The sequence below is a fragment of the Agelaius phoeniceus genome, chromosome 9 (genome assembly GCF_051311805.1).
Source record: "Agelaius phoeniceus isolate bAgePho1 chromosome 9, bAgePho1.hap1, whole genome shotgun sequence".
Taxonomy (NCBI): Eukaryota; Metazoa; Chordata; class Aves; order Passeriformes; family Icteridae; genus Agelaius; species Agelaius phoeniceus.
Genome location: NC_135273.1, coordinates 17,651,045 through 17,669,772, shown reverse-complemented (window position 1 = coordinate 17,669,772; position 18,728 = coordinate 17,651,045). Strand labels below are relative to the sequence as shown.

At 45.4% G+C, this 18,728-nt stretch overlaps 1 protein-coding gene across 1 annotated transcript; it reads right to left on the bottom strand.

The window, feature by feature from the left end:
- Window positions 1-894: 894 nt before the first annotated feature.
- Window positions 895-17,096, bottom strand: DRGX (dorsal root ganglia homeobox). Its single transcript, XM_054637743.2, has 6 exons — window positions 17,063-17,096; window positions 14,363-14,460; window positions 13,996-14,097; window positions 11,326-11,498; window positions 10,903-11,015; window positions 895-1,160 (listed from the first exon to the last, which is right to left on the bottom strand). The coding sequence occupies exons 1-6, from the start codon at window positions 17,094-17,096 to the stop codon at window positions 895-897; spliced, it is 786 nt and encodes a 261-aa protein (XP_054493718.1).
- Window positions 17,097-18,728: the final 1,632 nt, after the last annotated feature.

Genomic DNA, 18,728 nt, shown 5'->3' with positions numbered 1-18,728 from the left:
ATCCTTCCGAGCTTTATTTCCTCTTTATTAAACATAAACCATGGAAAAACATATCTGCAGTCTTGCAATGAGGGATTATTTTTGTCTTCCAGTCTCTTTTTCCAAGACAGTGATGTCAAAATACCCCCAGCTTTGTGCAGATCTAGAGACAATTCACTCTCCATTAAATACCAACATTACTGTTTGAAGCTGTGAATGCCACTCTGAAGTCGTGTGCTTTTCATGTCTAATGCAGCGAATGGCAAGAGTAATTCACTAATGTTCACACAGAGGCTAGTGCAAGGATTTTAGTCACAAGTAAACTCATCTCAGCAATTTTCCAGTAATCTATGCATGAGAAGTTTCACTTTCAGAGAAAAGAAAAAAGAAGAAAAATTATGAAGATTTTTGTTCTATTTTCTGCTTCTCTTACACCTAGATTGCCTGGGATAGGTTTGGTTGAAGTCAAATGCCTTCAGAAAATAGCAGGCCAAATTGGGATATACCTGGATATTCCTTCCCCTCTGTTGTGAGCGGTGGAGTAACTGGTGCCTGGGTGCATCTCTTGCCCCCAGAACTCACATCTGGAAGTGATATGCTGCTTCCAACCATCCATTTCACACAGGATGGGAAGTTGAGATGTGCAGGAGCAAGCCAGGATCTTTTCAGTGTCTTTTCAGGATGTATGGGGCAAGGGGGGAATAAAAACAGTTTCACCAAAGTTTCCAAACATAGATAGTGCTGATAAATCAGGGAAATGAACCTACAGCGACACAAGAAAAGCAAGGGTGCATGAAAGGCAGCCAAAGAGGCCGCTCAGCTGTGCGGGTCCCTGGTGGCCCCATGGGCGTCCCACTGGGCACGGCCACACTGCAGTTCACCCCGCGGCAGGGCACGGGCGGCAGAACTCCGCTCTCATACGCTCTTCTCGCCTTCCATGTGCTCCTTGGCCGCAGGGGGCTGCTTGTCCTGGCTGCCCTCGGGGCCGGGCTTGGCGGGGGGCGTGGGGCTGCTGCTGGCAGCGGGCAGCAGGTTGGCAGACTGCAGCACGGCCTCCGAGTGCTCGCGCGCCTTCATGCGCAGCGCCGCCACGCTGGCCGTGCGGTTGCTCTGGCAGCCGTAGGTGGGCAGGAAGGACAGGCCCATGGGGTCTGGAACACAGCATGAGCACAGAGGGCTCCCTGGGGAGGAAGGAGAGAAGCACAGTCACTGCTGGGGAAGGTCATGGAAAACATCTGTTCCCTCCATGGTCAATCTGAAGAGGACAGAGATGGAATTGATCTTTAGTGGGTACACGGGTGTCCTCTGGATCACTAGGGCTAGAAAACCCATATCCTGTTCTGCTGATCCTTCTGTGAGAAGGATCTTACACTGTGAGTCATTCAGGGTGACAAACAGAGTGCAAGAGGGAAGTAGAGACAGAAGTGAGCAGTGAAGGTCAGATCACACATGAGATTTCCTCATAAGCAAGGCTCAGCTCAGTCCCTCCTCTCATATCAAGCTGCTGTTCTGCGGCTGCCATCAGCCCCATGCTGGAGGTGTCTCCTGCCCTCCACCTTCACACTGAGCCTGATCAATGTAGGCAGCAGCATTTGGTGAGTGAGTGTAGGGGTTCTGTCACTCATCTTTGCCTGAAAGATTACAGCAGAGAGAAAGGTGAAAATATTCCATTCGTTATGATGACCTTCTCCTATCTCACTGTAAAATGAGATTCTTTCCCTTGGCCAAGCCCCTGCCAACTACTGACACCATCTACCTGCAAGAGTCCATTCTACCTTTACCCATTCAGTGTCTGTGCTGCTTCACGGAGACGCCTCAAAGAGAACGGCCTCAGAAGTGAGCCAAAACTACCTAAAGCTGCTGCTGTGATACAGCTTTAGAGTCCCATCAGGAGAGATGGGCCAGAGCATTTCTACCCTGTCATTTGAGACACGTGGCTGTTCCAAGCAGGCAAGAAAGCACTGCAGCACGGATGAAGTGATTACTCTCTCTTGAAGCCAAACCTTCCTGCAACCCACTGACAGAGGCAGTCCTCACTCCACCAGCTGCTTTCCTGAGGCTCTTCCCCTGGTTTCTCCTTGATAATGCTGGAGCTTGGGCCAGTTCCCAAACAAGCACATCTGGAATTGTAGGTTGATCACTGGGCAGGACATGCAGTCCATCCAAAAACCCACACTGGTACTCAGCTTAGAGGCATTTATTGAATGTTGGAGAATGTGACAGAGGAGTAAGATGGGGAGGCAGGGTGGGATGGCTGAGCTACTTCTTGTATTTACTCTTTGGTTAAAAACCAGACACCATTAGTCATCATGTTTCCAGGGGCCTTAGAGGCCACACCAGCTCTACATCCTCATGTACACCCCTGATAGAATCCTGTCTTTTGCTGATATGCTACCTTTCAACAAGAAACAGCCCAGCCAACTACTGGCACCCACACATCCTGACACGATGCAGTATCTTCCCCTGATCTCTCCAAGCCAAGGACTTGCTTTAATTTCTGCAGTTAATGTTTGAGTTAAATGGCTCATGACTAAGTGATGGAACTAATAACCTCCAGAGTTTTACACTTCTGTTCTTGGTAGCAACGGGTCAGCACCCATCTGCCAGGAATGAAGGCAGACAGTTGTTTGTTTTTAAGATGTTGGCAAGACTTCTCCACAGCAATTGTCAGAGATTTGTGGTTGCCAGCAACATTCGGGAAAAAGTATTCCTTGCATTTCAAAAAACGGCATCTACAAAAGACAGCTTATTAATATAAATGGAAAGAACCCTTTTCTCTTGTAATACTTCTCTGATAAAGCATATGATCAGCAGACCAACATTTCCATGGGTCCAGGCATTTAAGCACAAGCAAGTTTCAGCACTAGACTAAAATCCTCTGCTTCTTTTGCTTTTAGCTTGAGGAAGCTCAGTCTTGAATTCTGTGGCTGTTTTGAGCAGGTCAGAAGGAGGGTTAATAATAAAATCTACTCAGTAACACAACTTACAGTTTTTGCCACCACCAGCCACACTCATAAAGTAATTTTTTGCCCTGTTGAATCACAGCCACTGTTTTAACAAGAGGGAGGAGAGGCCCTTCAGAGTCCCTGCAGTTTGCAGTAGGTTTTTTGCACCAAGCCCCACTGTCTTCAGACTCTGCTCAGAGATGGGGGAGCTGGGAGGCCTGCAGGAGCATCACCTGCCTCTGCACTGCTGCTTTCTAACACAAACTGAATGAGGCTTTCAAACACAGCTGTTCAGCTCCCAGGCTAAGGGGAGGGCTGGCCTGCAGTGCCTAATGCAGGACTGGGCACAGACATTGCTTAGTGGGAGGTAGGGAGAAGTGGAAAGCAGTCTTCCCCTTTCCAAAAAAGCAGGAATCGGCTCCATTCCCTAAGAATAATTTTCATTCCATTGTTAGGGGAATAAAATATTTATCAGTATTCAGTTCCAGCCTAAGATCTTTGCTTAATAATTTGCCCTGATATTACCTAGTGGCTCTGCAACCTGAGGGTGCAGTTACTTGTGGTGGAAACAAAGCTATCTCTAGCAATAATTCACCCATAAACCGTTCCTTTCATTTCCACTGAAGTTAAAATACTTGCAAACAGCTCACACATGAAAAAAAAAAGTAAAGTAAAAAGCATCATTTTCTCCAGGGTCCAGCTGGAATAGAGGAGAAAAGGATTTAGCCCTGTTCCTTTTTAATGTATGTTGTAAAGAAGGTTGACTCTACCTTACAATCATCTGAATCTGCAGGTCACAAGTCCAATGAAATGTAGTGCACTTTGCCAGCACAAAGCCAAGGCCAACAGTGGGACACCCAGGAGCCCAAGGTCTCCACCTTGCCATCAGTCAGCCCACAATCTCCAGAAAAGTGACAGTGGCCAAGACACAGGCATCCATATATAGCAGGCAGCAGTAGTTTGTAAATCTTATTGCAGTAGCCCTGAGCCCACAGTGGGAAAGGAAGGAATTGTTCCTACTTATTTCAAATCTTCAGAGGACTTCAGGCATCTACCTCCCATCAAAATCAGTGAGGGTTCAGCCATCAGCCCTAGATCTTGATGCAGCCCCCACCAACATCTATGGCAATCTGAGATTAGTTTATCAGTATTTGTATCAAGTTGCTGCAATATGGACTGGGTACTGTTTGCTTTCTTTCAGGAACTTACTGCCTTCTGTACACAAAATTAAAATACACAATTAGATTTCCATTAACTTACGGCAAATTCTGCTGGATTGATCTGAACCTCCTTCTATTCCTATATGAGATCATACTTTAAATGCCCAGCCTGAACATAAATACTTAATGTAATAAATACAGTCTGAAATATTTGATCCACTTGGCAGTTTAATTGATCTACTACAGAGACTGACAGGAAAAATTAAATTAGTTTTGTCTTGTCTCTGCCAACATCACATTTAAATTGTAACAATATTTGATCTACACTTTTCATTGTGAACTCTTTTGTGCAGTTCTATGGTTCAGTTTAAGGTGGGAAGAGAGGGATAGGAGTGGGGCACATGCTGATACATAAGCATCAATATAAATTTTTAAATATGCATTTGGTGTTTCAAGTCAAGGGCTTAAAGAATTTAATAGGTAGTCTTTCCAAAAGGCAAACTCCACATTCCTTTCCTCTTTCATTATTTGTGCATATCAGCATTTGATATGGACAGCTGAATTACAACCTGACATGGAGGGAAGGAGAGAAAAAATCCCATTTAAAATCCTCATATCTCAATGCATGATGTTTAATTTTCAGAGAAAATATTATGTTTGATTTAATTATTGTTATCTTCTCATGGTAGTCACATTCATTTTCTTCAGCTCTAATCCCTTTCATAAGGATTGGAAGGTCAACAACATTCTCAAGTTTGTAGTGTTGATTACCAGTGGGAGCTGAGTCAATGGGAGCTCCCTCTTGCACTTCCCAGATGACACCTACATTCTGTCAATTAAAGCCTAAGTCAAAAGTAGGAAACATAAAAGTGGCTTTATCCCAATCTTCTTGAGCTCTGAATCAGGAAGCTCAGAATAAGAAAAGCATGAACTCAGTTCTGAAATGGAGAAGCATCAGATGGTCCCAGTTTAACTTGGGGTAGCCTCAAGGCTGCTGGAATTATACTAGATGGCTTCTCCTTCTATTGAGAAGCTGGTTAAATGTGAAAGGTATCCTGTGCTGCCCAGAGGCTGGAAGAGCACTTCAGAGGTGACAGCAGAATACAAATGTTATAATTTCACATCTCCTTGGCTGTTACCCCTCTATGCCCAGCAGAAACAACAAAGAGCTGATGATCTGGCTCAGATGTTCCATCATCAGGAGCCTTTTTGTCGAAATAACTCAACACTGGAACTGGAGGATTTCATCCTCCTTTATTTGTGCTAATAGTACTCTCCAAAAAAAAAAAAAAGCTAAAAAGCTGGGAGACAGCACCTATTTCCTACCCATGCTTTTAGGGCTCCAAGTACCTGTGTATTTCCTACTGAAAAAGACCAAAAATCTCTACCTGTGAGGTAGGGCAGTGCTAGAGCTGGGGACCTCTGATATGGGAATCAAAATAATTTAATAATTTTCTTAATGTGTGTGCATCTGCAGCAAACTAAAGAAATGTTTTAGATTCTCTGAAGTCAGAGTAGCAGATTAACTAAGAAAAATGCCAAGCAAACCCACTTAATATATTGGCTGTGTTACATTAGAAAAGTCAGTAAATCCATAATCAAGAATGACACTGAAAATAAAAGACTCCAAGAGTTTTATTCTCATTCCCCAGTCTTACAGTAAACAGGGGAGCTTCAGTTCAGCAAACACGAGTTCAAGGGTGAGTTAGGTCCTTGAACATTTCTTTCATAGCCTCGGCAATGGGAATTGCCCAACGGAACTGAGCAAATTCCCTCCATCATTCCATAATAGCAATTGAAATGTAATGGACGGGCAGTTCTAGTTATGTTTTAGGGTTTTTTCCCTGGATACTGCAATTAAGCCTCCCTAATATGAACAGCAACCACAGTAGCAGCAAACCATAAAAGAGCCTAATCAACAGTGGCCTGCAATACCCATTTGGATGTGCATAATACAATTGTGCTTCTCTCTCAGTGGTGTGGGGGTGCCGTGAAAACCAACTGAGCTATAACTTGCACAGAGAAGAGCTGTGGGTGAATTATGAAAGTAATTCCCTGGCAAGTGTAATTATTTCTCTCCTCATACACTTCACTCATCATGGGTCTGGGGAAATTTCAGCGGAACGTAACAGACACACTCTTGGCCTCAGCCACCAGAATGGTAGAACACATCCGCTGAAAAACGGAGATTCTTGTTTACACCCATTAATAACATCTTCTGCATTAATGAATTGCATTCATGCTGTCATCCATTAAGAAGGTACTTTGAGGTCTCTCTCTGCACAGAACACTAGCTTCTCCAGATGACTCTATAGTTATACAGCCCATAAATAAAACAAGTATTTTCCCTTCATCTTTGAGGTCTGCAATTAAATCTACTAAATGGACTGCAGATGCCTGGCTTACAGTAAGTGTTTCATCTTAGAAGATCATGGAACTGTCGAAGTCACCACAGTGAAGTAGCATAGTTGTCAAATCAGGGCAATTTCAGAGAGTAATGAACATCAGAAATTTCATCTCTGCGAGTCAACCTTTTTCCTCATTATGGCCAGTGGTGAAGTACTAAACCCCTGAAGTAGGAAATAGTGTATACCCCAGAAATTATGACGTTGTGCTACTTTTTCAAATAAGGAATTGTATTTCCTGACAGAATAGTACAAAGGGAGATGATACAGTGGTTAACAGATGTTTGCTATTGAGTACAGCCTCCAATGTGCTAAACTTCAGAGAGACAGGAGACAGAAGAAGGTCTGTTGTATTATTGAACAGAGAATATTTGATAGAAACAGAGAAAAACTGTCCAGTGACAATATTCTTCTCTGGAAAAAGTCTATATTCTGAATAACAGCTTTCTTTGCATAGTATAGCCATCCCATTTTATTAACAGAACATCTTGTGGTGCCAATATCCTCACTTTTATGGAAAAAAAAAAAAAAATCTCGCTTTCAGAGACAGCAGAGTTCATGAGGCATAGTCCTTAGGGAAAATAGCTTTCTTCTCATCCATCAGAGCAGACCTGGTCTCATGCTCCAACAGTATCCCCATATCCTAGAAATGGCACATGGGGGGTCCAGAGCCACATGAGGCAAGCCTAATGAGCACTTCACAATCTTTCCAAAATCAAAGCTGCAGTCTTGGTCTCTGCCCTAGACTCGGCTGTCTTAAGATTTCCTATTTCTTGTAGACCAACTTGACCCTCAGCTATTACATCCTTATATTACAAATTAGATCCCAGAATCTTGTGGCCTAAGCACTTTATGTAGCTCTGGAGACCTGGAGCCAAGCAAAGCCAGAGAAAGAGAAAGAGAGGTATTGGGTTTTTATACTAAAGATGAAGAACTCTCAGATGACAGAATGAAAATGGTCCCTGAGAGCATAAAATAATTATTAATTACTTACATCACTATCATCACTTGTTATTCACTGTATTGATTTTGTCTCCTTCTAAAGCATCAGTCAAATATTATTCACCAACACCAGCAAAGTGTTGTCTCACAAGTCCAACAAAACGCATCTTGTCTCCTCAAAAGAGTAAGAAAACAACCTACACTTCCTAGTAGAACCTGATATGCTGAGAGTGCTCATTTTTTTTTTTTTGCAGGCAGCTCTTATGGCTGTACTGAAGAATGTGACTCCCTTTACTGGCCAGGGTTGTTCTCCCAGTGGTGGGAATATATATCTGTTTACAAGATCCACATAGAGGAGCTGCATTTTGTTTGACACTTGCATAGAAGAAAGCAGGACCATGCATCTTTTCGTAGTGGAATAATGCTTTGATTCTGGAGCAAATGTTTTGCTTTCAAAAGCACAGAGAATTCGTGGTAATTTCAAAGCATGGCTGCCACAAGACAAATACTGAGAAGACCTCTCAATTATTTCACTCTTCAATAAAACTTGCAAAATTTTGGGAAACCTTTCTACTTGCTGGGTTTTCCCTTATCCAAGCAATCCAAAAAACAAGCAGTTCATAGCTTTATGCCCTGTGCTGAGTTTTATGGGATTTGTGTGACATAAAGTCCTATGCCTCCAGACTGACTGTGACAAGGTTCTGGCATCATTTCTGCAGCAAAATGCAACTAGATTTTCAAGGGAGAGGCTTAGGTCCCTTAATTAAGATGTATAAGGACATATACTATTGCCCACATGCACACAGCTCCTGTCTCAAACGGAAATCAAAAGAGAGTTGAACAAACTGAAGCGAGCATATGACAAAGACAGTCACATTAAGGTTCTGTGAACACTGTGCCTCCCCCTGTCCTTTCCTTCCTTCTCACAACCATTATCTTTTCCTTCAGACTGACACGTGAGTTTGGTTGTGCTCTCAAATGCACTGGTTTAGATGAAACATCATTTACCTGCAGTTTCCATAGCAAAGAAAAGTGAACTGTGCATTAGGGCTGTGATACCTTTGGTCCACTCAGAAGATCTAGAGATTGCCCTGGTCACCAGTTAACAGGACCAAAACTCAGTGACTGCTGTGCACAGCTTTACCCCAGCCCAAGGGAATTACTCTTGAAGAAATGGGGAAAGAGGAACTTGTGGAGATGGGCCATGGAAGGAGGACCCAATACTCCATATATCAATGCCACAATGTTACAATTATTCTCTGCTTGTATATATCAGATTTGGTCCCTCATATAATGGTAAGTTCTTCCCCCTTAACCCCAAAGCCAGAATTTGACATTACTAAGACATAGCAGCAGAAGAAGAAGAGCTCCCCTCAAAGCAGCAGCTCAGACTACCAGTCCCTTGCCAGGATAACAATACCCTGACAGGCACACACAGCTCCTGGTAGGTGCATACACAGATGTGCAAATCTGTATCTGCATTTCATAAAATCAAAATATGCTACTTTATCCCTTGCACGTACCTGGAGATTTCTAGAGCCAGGCAAGAAATATAAAGCAGACATTTCAGGAATGAACTGCATGTCTAACTGACAACATTCACCAAGACAATATGCAGGCATCTGATACCTGACCATTCCTATACAAATTGTATAAATAAAAAATCTCTATTTACATTTGGGACAGTTTTTTCAGGGACATTGCCTCTTACTCTGGGCAACTGACTATTTAATACCTACAAAAGATTCAGGAATAGAACTTTTTCTGCCCCTAGGCTGTAAATCTTCAATCAAGCAAAAAAGAGCAAATTATTAGTTTCTCAATTTATTGGCTAAGCTGTAAAATCAAAGAAAAGAGTAACAGGAAGTCTTCCAAACAAATAAAACTAAAAATAAACAAATAAAAACAACAACAACAACAAAAAAATCCAACCCCAAACCAACAAAAAAACCCAACCAGCTAAAAATAGCAACCCCTCACAACAATTTTAAAATGTTTTCTATTTCATTTTGCTTGGCTTTGTTCATTTGGGTAATTTAAACATGAAACCAGTGAGAACACATATTGATGCATTTAATTTGAAAATGTTTGAATGTAAACTTTAAGGAAAAAGCCCCCTTTACTGTCATCAAAATTATTCAATGAACACAACCCTATTTCCACACTTTTCAACCTGTCTGGGATTACAGTTATTAATGAACAATTTTTTTGCCTGAAAAACTTCGTCTTATCTACTCCAGAGAGGCTTCCCAATGGAAAAAGTCAAAATTTGCAACCCAGACTTCACAGGGCAGAGATCAAGAAGACTCAGACACTCTAAGTAGCTGCTGCCCACCTACAGGTGACAATAAGCCTTTAAGTTTTAGGGCTTATTTAGGACACCTGTGTGTCCTTTCTTGATTCAAAATTCCAGGTCCCACACCTACCAAAAGAGCAGTGACTGTGTGGTGTGTCTGGCTTCAGCTTTTTTTGAAAGACAGAAGGGAAGGGGGTGCAGGGGGCAGGGCACTGGACTTAACACACAACTCAACAGTTTCAGACATTTCCTCCAGGAATATACCTTAGCAGTGCTGATTTAGCTGGAAATACAAAGAGCATGAGCTACGCCAGAGAACACAGTGAGATGTATTAGAGGACATTTTTCTTTATAGTGGGGTGGGTCTTTACTGAGAAACTTTCCTCACAAGTTCTTGTAGCACATTGGGACATAGAATAAATGTATGCGCCTCTTTGTGCTTGGCACTGCTATGAGGCTTTGCATCCTATAAATCTATAAATTGAATTCATCCTACTTACACTCTTAGTCTTATAAATTGTTAGACTAAGAACAGCTAATGGATGAGTAGGTGATTTATTTTTAAAAGTTGCATACTGCTGCTGGAAACTGAAAGTACATAGACACGGGATGTACCCTTCCTGAAGCCGGGGTCCCAGGTAATGGGGAATTACTTTGTATCCTCCCCTGTCCCCAGGAACATGCTTTATTCAAGTTCTCAAAGGGAACCTACTGTCCAAGAAGAGAAAGGTCTGGATTGTGCAGAGATGCACTGCAAAGGAAACCACATGCAAAGAGCGGATGAGGCATCAGTAACGGTGCCAGGTACTACATAATGCAAAAGGATGTATATAACTAATTTATTAGAATAAATTTAAGTCTTAAAAAAAAAAAAAGCATATGCAACAAAAACTCTAAAGGAGCAAACCCTACCTGTCTTACTCCTTCAGAGAAAACCTGACCTCATAAAAAGTAGCTGTCAGAGTAAAATGAAGGAGTTTTGCCACAAATGATGTTACAACAGGAGACTCACTTTGGTATGTGCAGCACTGGTCAGTGCAAATACTGCCAATCTAAAGAGAAAGAGGCGTCTGCCATTTCCCAAAGGTTTCCTCACAGAGGGCAGTGGGACCATGCCACTTAGCTTGAAAGGGATGCTCTTTGAGCTTACTCCCAAGTAAAGTAAAGTAATTTACCTTTTAGAGAGGCGACATGGGATAAAGCTTGTGCATAGGTGGCTGTGTTGAGAAGAGTCCCCGGCAGGCAGGAAGGGAAGAAAGGTCCTGCAGGACCCACTGCTCGGCTCAGACTGATGGAGAAAAGAAGACAAATTCCTTACAAAACCAGGACCAGCTGATTCCATTTGTGCATGCACTCAAACACATTGGTGTCTCAGCACACAACGAGATGTGACCCAGGCTGGACAACATCAGTCTCCCACAGCCACCAGCTCCTCAGCTTCTCCACAGGCAACAGTGGATTGCACAAGAAACACCTCATTTTCTAAAGATGATACCTCTAGGTCAAGGCATAGCAGCAAATCTGAGCGCATGTACACACATAGGAGGCATTCTTGCCCCATAGACAGGTAGGCAGATGATATCATGTATTACTCTTACCTCTGCTGGATCTCCAGACCCTCTTTTTTATTCCTGGTTTGGTCTGTTGGAGAAGGGGAATTTAAATTCCTCGCAGGAGGTGCCACCTCAGCCATGGTTTCCTTAGAGCCCTCTTGGTCAGAAGCACCCCTCTCTGTTTTTCTCCATTTAGCCCTTCGATTTTGGAACCACACCTGGAGCAGGAGAGCAATCCTAGGTGAAAACCATGTTTAGCCAAATGTGAAGCAAGGAGATTGTAAATTGTTACTCTAGTGAAATCTGTCATTTACTAGCTTGGCTAAATCTTCCTCTTATTTTGTATCCCCATTGCTATTCTAGTTGAGTCTTAGGATGGCATTTGTATCTGTAATATTTCTGCATCTGGAAAGCAAGCCAGAAATGTCTAAAGACATTCAAAAGTCACAACAAAAATTTAGGGTTAAATACATATCTAAGCACTTCAATGAAAACATATATAATTCTTTAAATCAGCTGCTGCTAGAATCAGAGAGGTCAGAAGTGAAAAGGTGTGGATCTGGCCATCTTATCCAGCCCATTTTCTGGAGAGGGCTGATACTGGCTGTTCTTCCTCTCATGGCCAGTCTGCTTTCAGAAGACTCAAAAGCAGATAGGTACTAATTTTGGAACATCATCCCGCAGTTTAATGATGTTGTCATGCTACTGCCCCCACCTCAGGCCACATTATGAATTCAGAATAGAACACCGATTTCCAAACCTTTTTCTTTTCCCACATGCAAAACAAGTATTCATATTCTTGATTTTTTTCTGACTATTAGTCTAAAAACTTTTTTTTTCTATTAACGTAGGAGCTGGTATGCTGAAAGTACTATGTTTGAGGTGGCAAATGCCAAGCCTCTCTGGAGGTCAGGAAATCCACATTTTAATACATGAATTCAAGTATAGGCGAGATTGTTGTTATTATTATTCTTCTCCTTCTCCAATTCCATTTTAGTTAGCTGCCTTTTAATTGCATGTATCAGCAAACATTGAATAATGATTTTATCTATATTCTAAATTTAGAGCAGTTAAATGCAAAGCAAAATGCAGACACTTTCTTGTGTCTTAATTGAATGAAGGTCACAGCTATAACAATATTTAATTGAGCTATTTTTCATTATCATATTTTAATGACTTTGCACTGACAGTTCGCCTGCTTCTGAGGAAAGAGCATGATGAAGTCGTTTATTTCCCTATTTAGTTATTGTTTGACAACATCATCTTCGATTAAGACTCTGCTTTATAGCACATTAATCATATTTGAATGAGCAAGGGGTATAATGTAAACATATCTCCCATCCTCTGTGTTTCCCCATGTCCCTGCATGAAAGCAGGCTAAACAAATGCTTGCATCTATTGTCTGTTTGCATAATAGCCAACAACAAGGCTAAACACCAGTCCTCAGCAATCTAATTGTCACCACCCCTATCTCACCCTTGCACCTTTCAGGAAGAAGTTATGATCTTCCACTTCTGAATGCTCAATAATTGTCCCATTTATCTCAATTTGCAGTTCAGTCTTTAGGCACCAATAGCCAAAATGGCATTTTTTATTATTTTTTTAAGCCAGTACCTACAATGCAGTGGTAAAAGGAGATTTTCATTTCCAAATAATAATCAGTTTAATTTGCCCGCATATGACCAATGATTCATGTTCAGATTTAATAATCAGGATCACATAATCTGATTATAGGAGAAATAATTTGTTTACAATCCCCAATTTACTGTGGTGAATTCCATTATCTCTCTTCAGCCATTGGGTTTTAAGAGATACTAACATGACCCTAGGGAACAAAAGGCAAGCTATTATATTTCCTACAATTAGATCTTTGCATAGTCTTAACCCCAAGCACCTAAATTTAAAAAAAAAATAGAACACCGTGCAGAAAAGCCCCATAAATAAAAATGAATGCATAATCGTGTTCAAAAAATGGTTTGCAACTCTGTTGTGGATGCCTGAAGAGTTACAGGGATACATCCCTGACGACTGCAGGACTGCTTGTCTTAGCAGAGCATGTACACATACATATGGACTGGATATGGAAAAACAAACATGGAAAAAAGAAAAGAAAAACTAAGGAAAAAGGTAAGGAGAAGGAAGAAAGGAAGGGCTGGAAAAGCATGGCTGTGGACAGAGTTATCATGGCCAATGGTATTTATTGGATCATATTAAAGGTGTGGGAATTGCTCTGCAGGCTCTTTATCTGCCTAAATTAAGTGTTTAGAAAGAAGGCAAAAGGGAGAAAAGTTGCAGAGGTGCAGAAGCTTTCTTCCTGGCAGCTGGGCTCCCTGCAGTTGACTAACCCCACTGCTCGACAGTGGTCATAGTTGCTTTGGAGAATCACGTCTCAGCTCTTTTCTCTGCACCACGCCCCCCCTCCAAAAGCAAGGAAATGGATGTGCATTGATGTAATTTAGTACCTTGGAGACGCAGACAAATTAGTGTAGAACATTATCACTAGTTAATTATGAATGACCGATTAATCAACCTAATCTAATATTCCACATTATGTTGATGTTATTAAAGTGCATCATGAAAATGACAGATCGTCTTCATTTGCGTTCTTTGGCCAAATGTGCACTCTGCAGTCATGATGTCAAATAAAAAAAAAAAAATTAAAAAAAAGTTTGCCAGTTTGAATATCCGAGTTAAGTAATTCCCCAGGATGCTTACCTGCACCCTGGCCTCCGTGAGGTTGATTTTCAGAGCCAGCTCTTCTCGAGTGAACACATCAGGGTAGTGGGTTTGAGCAAAAACGGCTTCCAGGGCCTCGAGCTGATGGAGGGAAGGAGAGCAGGGATCTATGAGAGGTTCCGTGAGGATCCGGCCGCCCCACGGGGGTGTCTGCCAGGCATGGATGAGGAAAACGGGCCCACCGAGGCAGGGGGCAGGCAGGATGGGCTGGCATGGCACAGGGCATGCGGGAAGGAGGCTGGGAGCGGGCAGGGAGCAGGCAGGGAGCAGGCAGGGAGCCAGTGCTGTGCAGGCAAGCAGGGGCAGAGGGTGCCGAGGCCGGGGGCAGAGGGAAGCGGGCTCCTACCTGCTGCAAGGTGAAGGTGGTGCGGTTGCGGCGCTGCTTCCTTCGCAGGAACCCGTCGTCGAAGTCGCCGGCGGAGTGACCTCCGAAGGGGGCAGCGCCTGCGGGCCGAGAGCCGCGTTAGGGCCGCAGTGCCCCGGGGACACGGGGCCGGGCACGGAGCCGCTCGGCGGGCAGCGCTGCCCCAGCGCCGCGGGCCCCGGCGGGTTCTGCCGCCCGGAGCTCACCCCGGCCCGGGAATTAACATTTTTTGGGCCATTTGTATTTCAAAGAATAAAGAGACGAGACTTTGGCATAGGCGTGTGGACAGCAGCTGGCAAAGGCCCTGCCCGTCTGCCGGGGGAGCCTGCTGAAGCCCCTGCGCGGCTCCTCTTCACGCACCCGCGGGAGCGGCCGGGCCGGCCCCGGCTGCTCGCCCTGGCTGCCGGAGGAGAACGTGGGCACGGCGCTCGGGGCAGCCCAGCACCGCCGGCTCGGCCACGGCTGAACCGCCGGGAGTCGGTAGCGGGGCTGGGGAGGCCGCCCTGCCATTCCCCGAGCGGCCTTCGAGGGCCCGACGGGGGCACCGGGGGTTTGCCCCTAGAGCGGGGGTCGGGAGAGGGCAGATGGGCCACCAGGATGTGAATCACGTCCCATGGAGCAGACCCCGGCCCTGTAGTTCCCCCCGTCACACGTCATCCGTGCAAGCCCGTGTTGAAAAGTGTTGCTCCCTTTCTGTTCGCTAAAAAAACACAAACAAAACAAAACAGACCAAAAAACCATTCAAAACTTAAACCAAAGCAAAAAATAAAACCAAAGAAACTAACCCCAAACCAAAAAAAGAAAACAAAAAGAACTCCAAACCAAAACCCACAGACGAGCAAACAAAACCATACCAAAATAAACCCTCACAGAACAGAAAAACACCAGAACCCCCAGAAGTGTTGCTGAGTGTCCCTGTGACCCCACTTGCAGAGCTGCCCCTGGAGTGCTCTGGGGTACGTGGGCTGGAGGTCACCGCTCATCTTGCAGCATCGTTTGGAAGATAAACACGGCTCCGAGCCCTCTCCTCGCACAGACCCCACACCGTGTGGGCCTGGGAGAGGCTCATCAGAGAACAAAATACTGTCCCGGGGACCTCCAGAAAGCGATCTCTTCCCTGCGGCATCGGGCCTCCCGCTGCCCAAGCGCTGGCCGAGCAGAGCTTTTCTGTTCCCCCTTCTTTGGTTTGGTGATGGGTGGATAGGGGGGTTTGGACGGAGTTACATATTTTTTATTTTTTTACTTGTGATGCCCAACGCTGTTTTCACCCTTTGGCAGGACAGATCGCCCCTTTCCCCCGGCCCGCTGCTGCCCAAGCCGGGAGAGCGAGGGGCCGGCCCCGGCCAGCGCCGGGAGAGGCGGCAGCCTGCGGGGCCGCTCCCAGCCTCGGGCTGCCAAACACAGGCACCGGCCCCACGCTGCCACGGGAGAAACAAACGTACAGCAAGCAAACAAACAAACAAACAAAAACAAGAACACGTTTCCAAAGCTGTCTGCCAAAAACAAGCAAACAAAGCCGCCTCAGAGTTCGGTGGCTCTGGCGGAGGGACCCTCTCACTGTCCTGCCCAGTCCGCTTCCCCTCTCCCGCCCGGAGAAAACTTTGGGGAGTGAATATTCCAGCCGGGATGCACAGACCGGCTTGGTCCGCTGCCCCTGGGAAGCCGTGCTTAAAGAGGGGCTGACCCTCCCCGAAGTGGGATGAAACCGCTGGACCACATCTTCCTGCCAGCGCGGCCGCAGGGAAAGCCCCTTCCCGCCGGGGGATGCCCGTGCCGGGAGCGGGGTGTCCTGCCCGGGGGATTTTACGGGGCCGGGTCGCTTTCCCCGCCGTGCAGCCGCAGGGAGCCGGCAGCGCTCGGGCACGGCGGGACAGCCCCGCCGGGGGCTGCGCGGCCGCGGCCCCGGGGATGCTCCGCGCACTGCGAGCAGCGGCCGGAGGGAGCGGGGCAGAGGGGCCCCGGCGACTGCGGGGGTGACACAGGGAAATCTTGAAGGCTGCCAATTTTTAGAAAGGAAATCGACAACAACAACAACAATAATAAAAATTTAAAAGTCTCTAACCAATAATACAAAGAAAAATCGTCCTCCCAAATATTTATTTTCCCCCGTTTTTTTTTCTTCTGTTGTACCTCATTTTTCCCCATCCTCCCACAGAATGTTTGCAAAATAGCATTAAAGATTTATGCGGTCCCTTTGGCTGGAGGGAGGAGGCGTGACCACGTCCTGAAAGTGTCCCGATTACAGCCATGACACCAACATCTGTGCTGGGAGGGGAGAAAAGCATCTCTCTCTTAGCCTGAGGCTCAACTGCGGGATCGCTATCCACAGAGGGGAGGCAGGTGGCAAAATGACGGGGGTGGGGGTGTAAAACCAAGCCCTCTCCAGCAGGAATCAAATTAGGGAAAAAAAAAAAAAAAGTCATGCAATCCTTCTTTCCTTCCTGTGACAAGAGGGGAAAGCTAGGAGGGGGGAGGGGGAGAGGGTTGTATTTTCTTAAGGAAAAGGGTGCTATTTAGTTGTCTCCCTATCAATTTGCATCTTATCCCAGCACACATTTGTACGCGACAGTCGCGGCGCAAGTTCGGTCACAGTTTCTCCTTCGGTCCCCAGCGCACCCCCCGCCCACAGACACCTCCAAGTTCGGCTCTTGTACTTACACATCTCTGTGCGACAACACTCACCCTCTAGCTGCGGGGGGCAGTGGAAGTAGAACATGGCCCTGCGGCTGTGCGGGCGCCCGCTGCTCGCAGCTGCGAGCCCGACGGCGGCCGGCACCGGGGCCAGCCCGCGGGGCTCCCGCGCACCCCCCGCACCGACGGAGCCGCACCGGCTCCCGCGTCGGGCACCGCGACGCACCGCCGAGGTGCCTCCTGCAGATCTGAGCACACAGAGGGAAAGAACAGAATAGGTGAAGAGCCAGAAGAAAACACCTGAAGAGACCCATTGATAACCCTAAAGCCCATCTCAGAGGAAAAAGAGAAAGTAGCGTCTGACCCTGTGCAACGAATTAAAAAAGCCAAAGGCAGAAAACTCCGTGGTAGGCTACAGTAATCAGAATCAGCAAAACTTTGTTGGTTTGGTTTTATTTTCTGCCCGGAATAGCAGATTGTGCCTCTCTTGTTTTTCTATCTATCCATCAATCTCTATATCTATCCATCCATCCATCCATCCACCTCTATATCCATCTATCTATCTATCTATCTATCTATCTATCTATCTACCTATCATCTATCTATCTATCTATCTATCTATCTATCTCAAATATTCCTTTATGGAGCAAATAGTTACATAAAGAAAAAAAAATGTTTGTAGGTAAGATCGAACTGCTTAAAAGAAAATCTAAATTATTCTGCCAAAATGAAACAGCAATAAAGCCTAAAAGCTGCCTTCTTTTTAAAGCATCCAACACACTGGGAGCCAATGTCCTCAGCAAGGAAAAAAACCCAAGCAATAACTCAAATTTATATGCAGTCATACTAAAAACAAAAAAAAAACAAACAAAAAAATCCAGAAGGTACATGAATATAGTAATCCATACCTAAACCGAACAGAAGTAAAAATCACCGGTAAGGTTTGGGGGTGTTTTGCTTTAGAATAAGGCGCTGTGAGTTGTTGGCTGCAGAGACAGAAGGGCTCTGTGGAGTTCTGGAAGTGGCCAGATGTCTTTATATCTGTCTACAGCATGCTCTGCCTCTCAGCACTTGCCTTTATAATCTCACGCATAATTGGCCTTAATCTGATTATTTCCAGCGCTGTCTACAGTGAGTAACTTGGATAGGTCTATTGGGCCCTACAAATGGCCCACGTGGTGTGCAGAGCAGGGGGGGTGGAGAGGATGAAAAGAAAAAAACCGTAATTTCTCAGCAAACGCCAGGAATGTGAACGGCAGCAACACAATCCCATTATTTTCCGAGCGCTGGCGCTCCGGGGCTCGCAGCCCCCTGCGTGTCCCCCCCGCCCCGGGGTGTCCCGGGGTGCGGGCCGGGGGGGCCCCGCCGCACCGAGCGCTGCCGGTAATTGCCGCCGGATGGGTTTTGGGGGGCCGCTCTGCACACGCCTCGCCTTTCCAAGCGATCGTACCACGGCAAAGTTTGATTTTGTTCGCAGCGAGGGGTCTCTGGATTTATGCTCGCTTCCCGTCTGCAAATGATATGCGGCGGGACCCTTCGCAATTACTTTTAAAATGCATCCGAGACATAGGCTCAGCGGAGAGAGATGGCCCTTGCCTCAGCCCGGGTGAAAATTAGACTTTAAAGTACCCAGATGAAATTTTCAAGTCAGGGACGCGGGATTGGATCAAATCACATAAACTGCAAAAAAAGCAAGTATAATGGCGCATAATTGGTT

What these genes read in the sequence shown, in the direction of transcription:
- DRGX (XM_054637743.2), bottom strand. Translation starts at nt 17,096, where the DNA reads ATGTTCTACTTCCACTGCCCCCCGCAGCTAGAGG. An exon ending in CTGCCCCCCGCAGCTAGAGG is followed by an intron (nt 14,461 to 17,062) that starts GTGAGTGTTGTC and finishes CTCGGCCCGCAG; the next exon opens with GCGCTGCCCCCTTCGGAGGT. An exon ending in CCATGTCGCCTCTCTAAAAG is followed by an intron (nt 1,161 to 10,902) that starts GTAAATTACTTT and finishes CTTCCTCCCCAG; the next exon opens with GGAGCCCTCTGTGCTCATGC.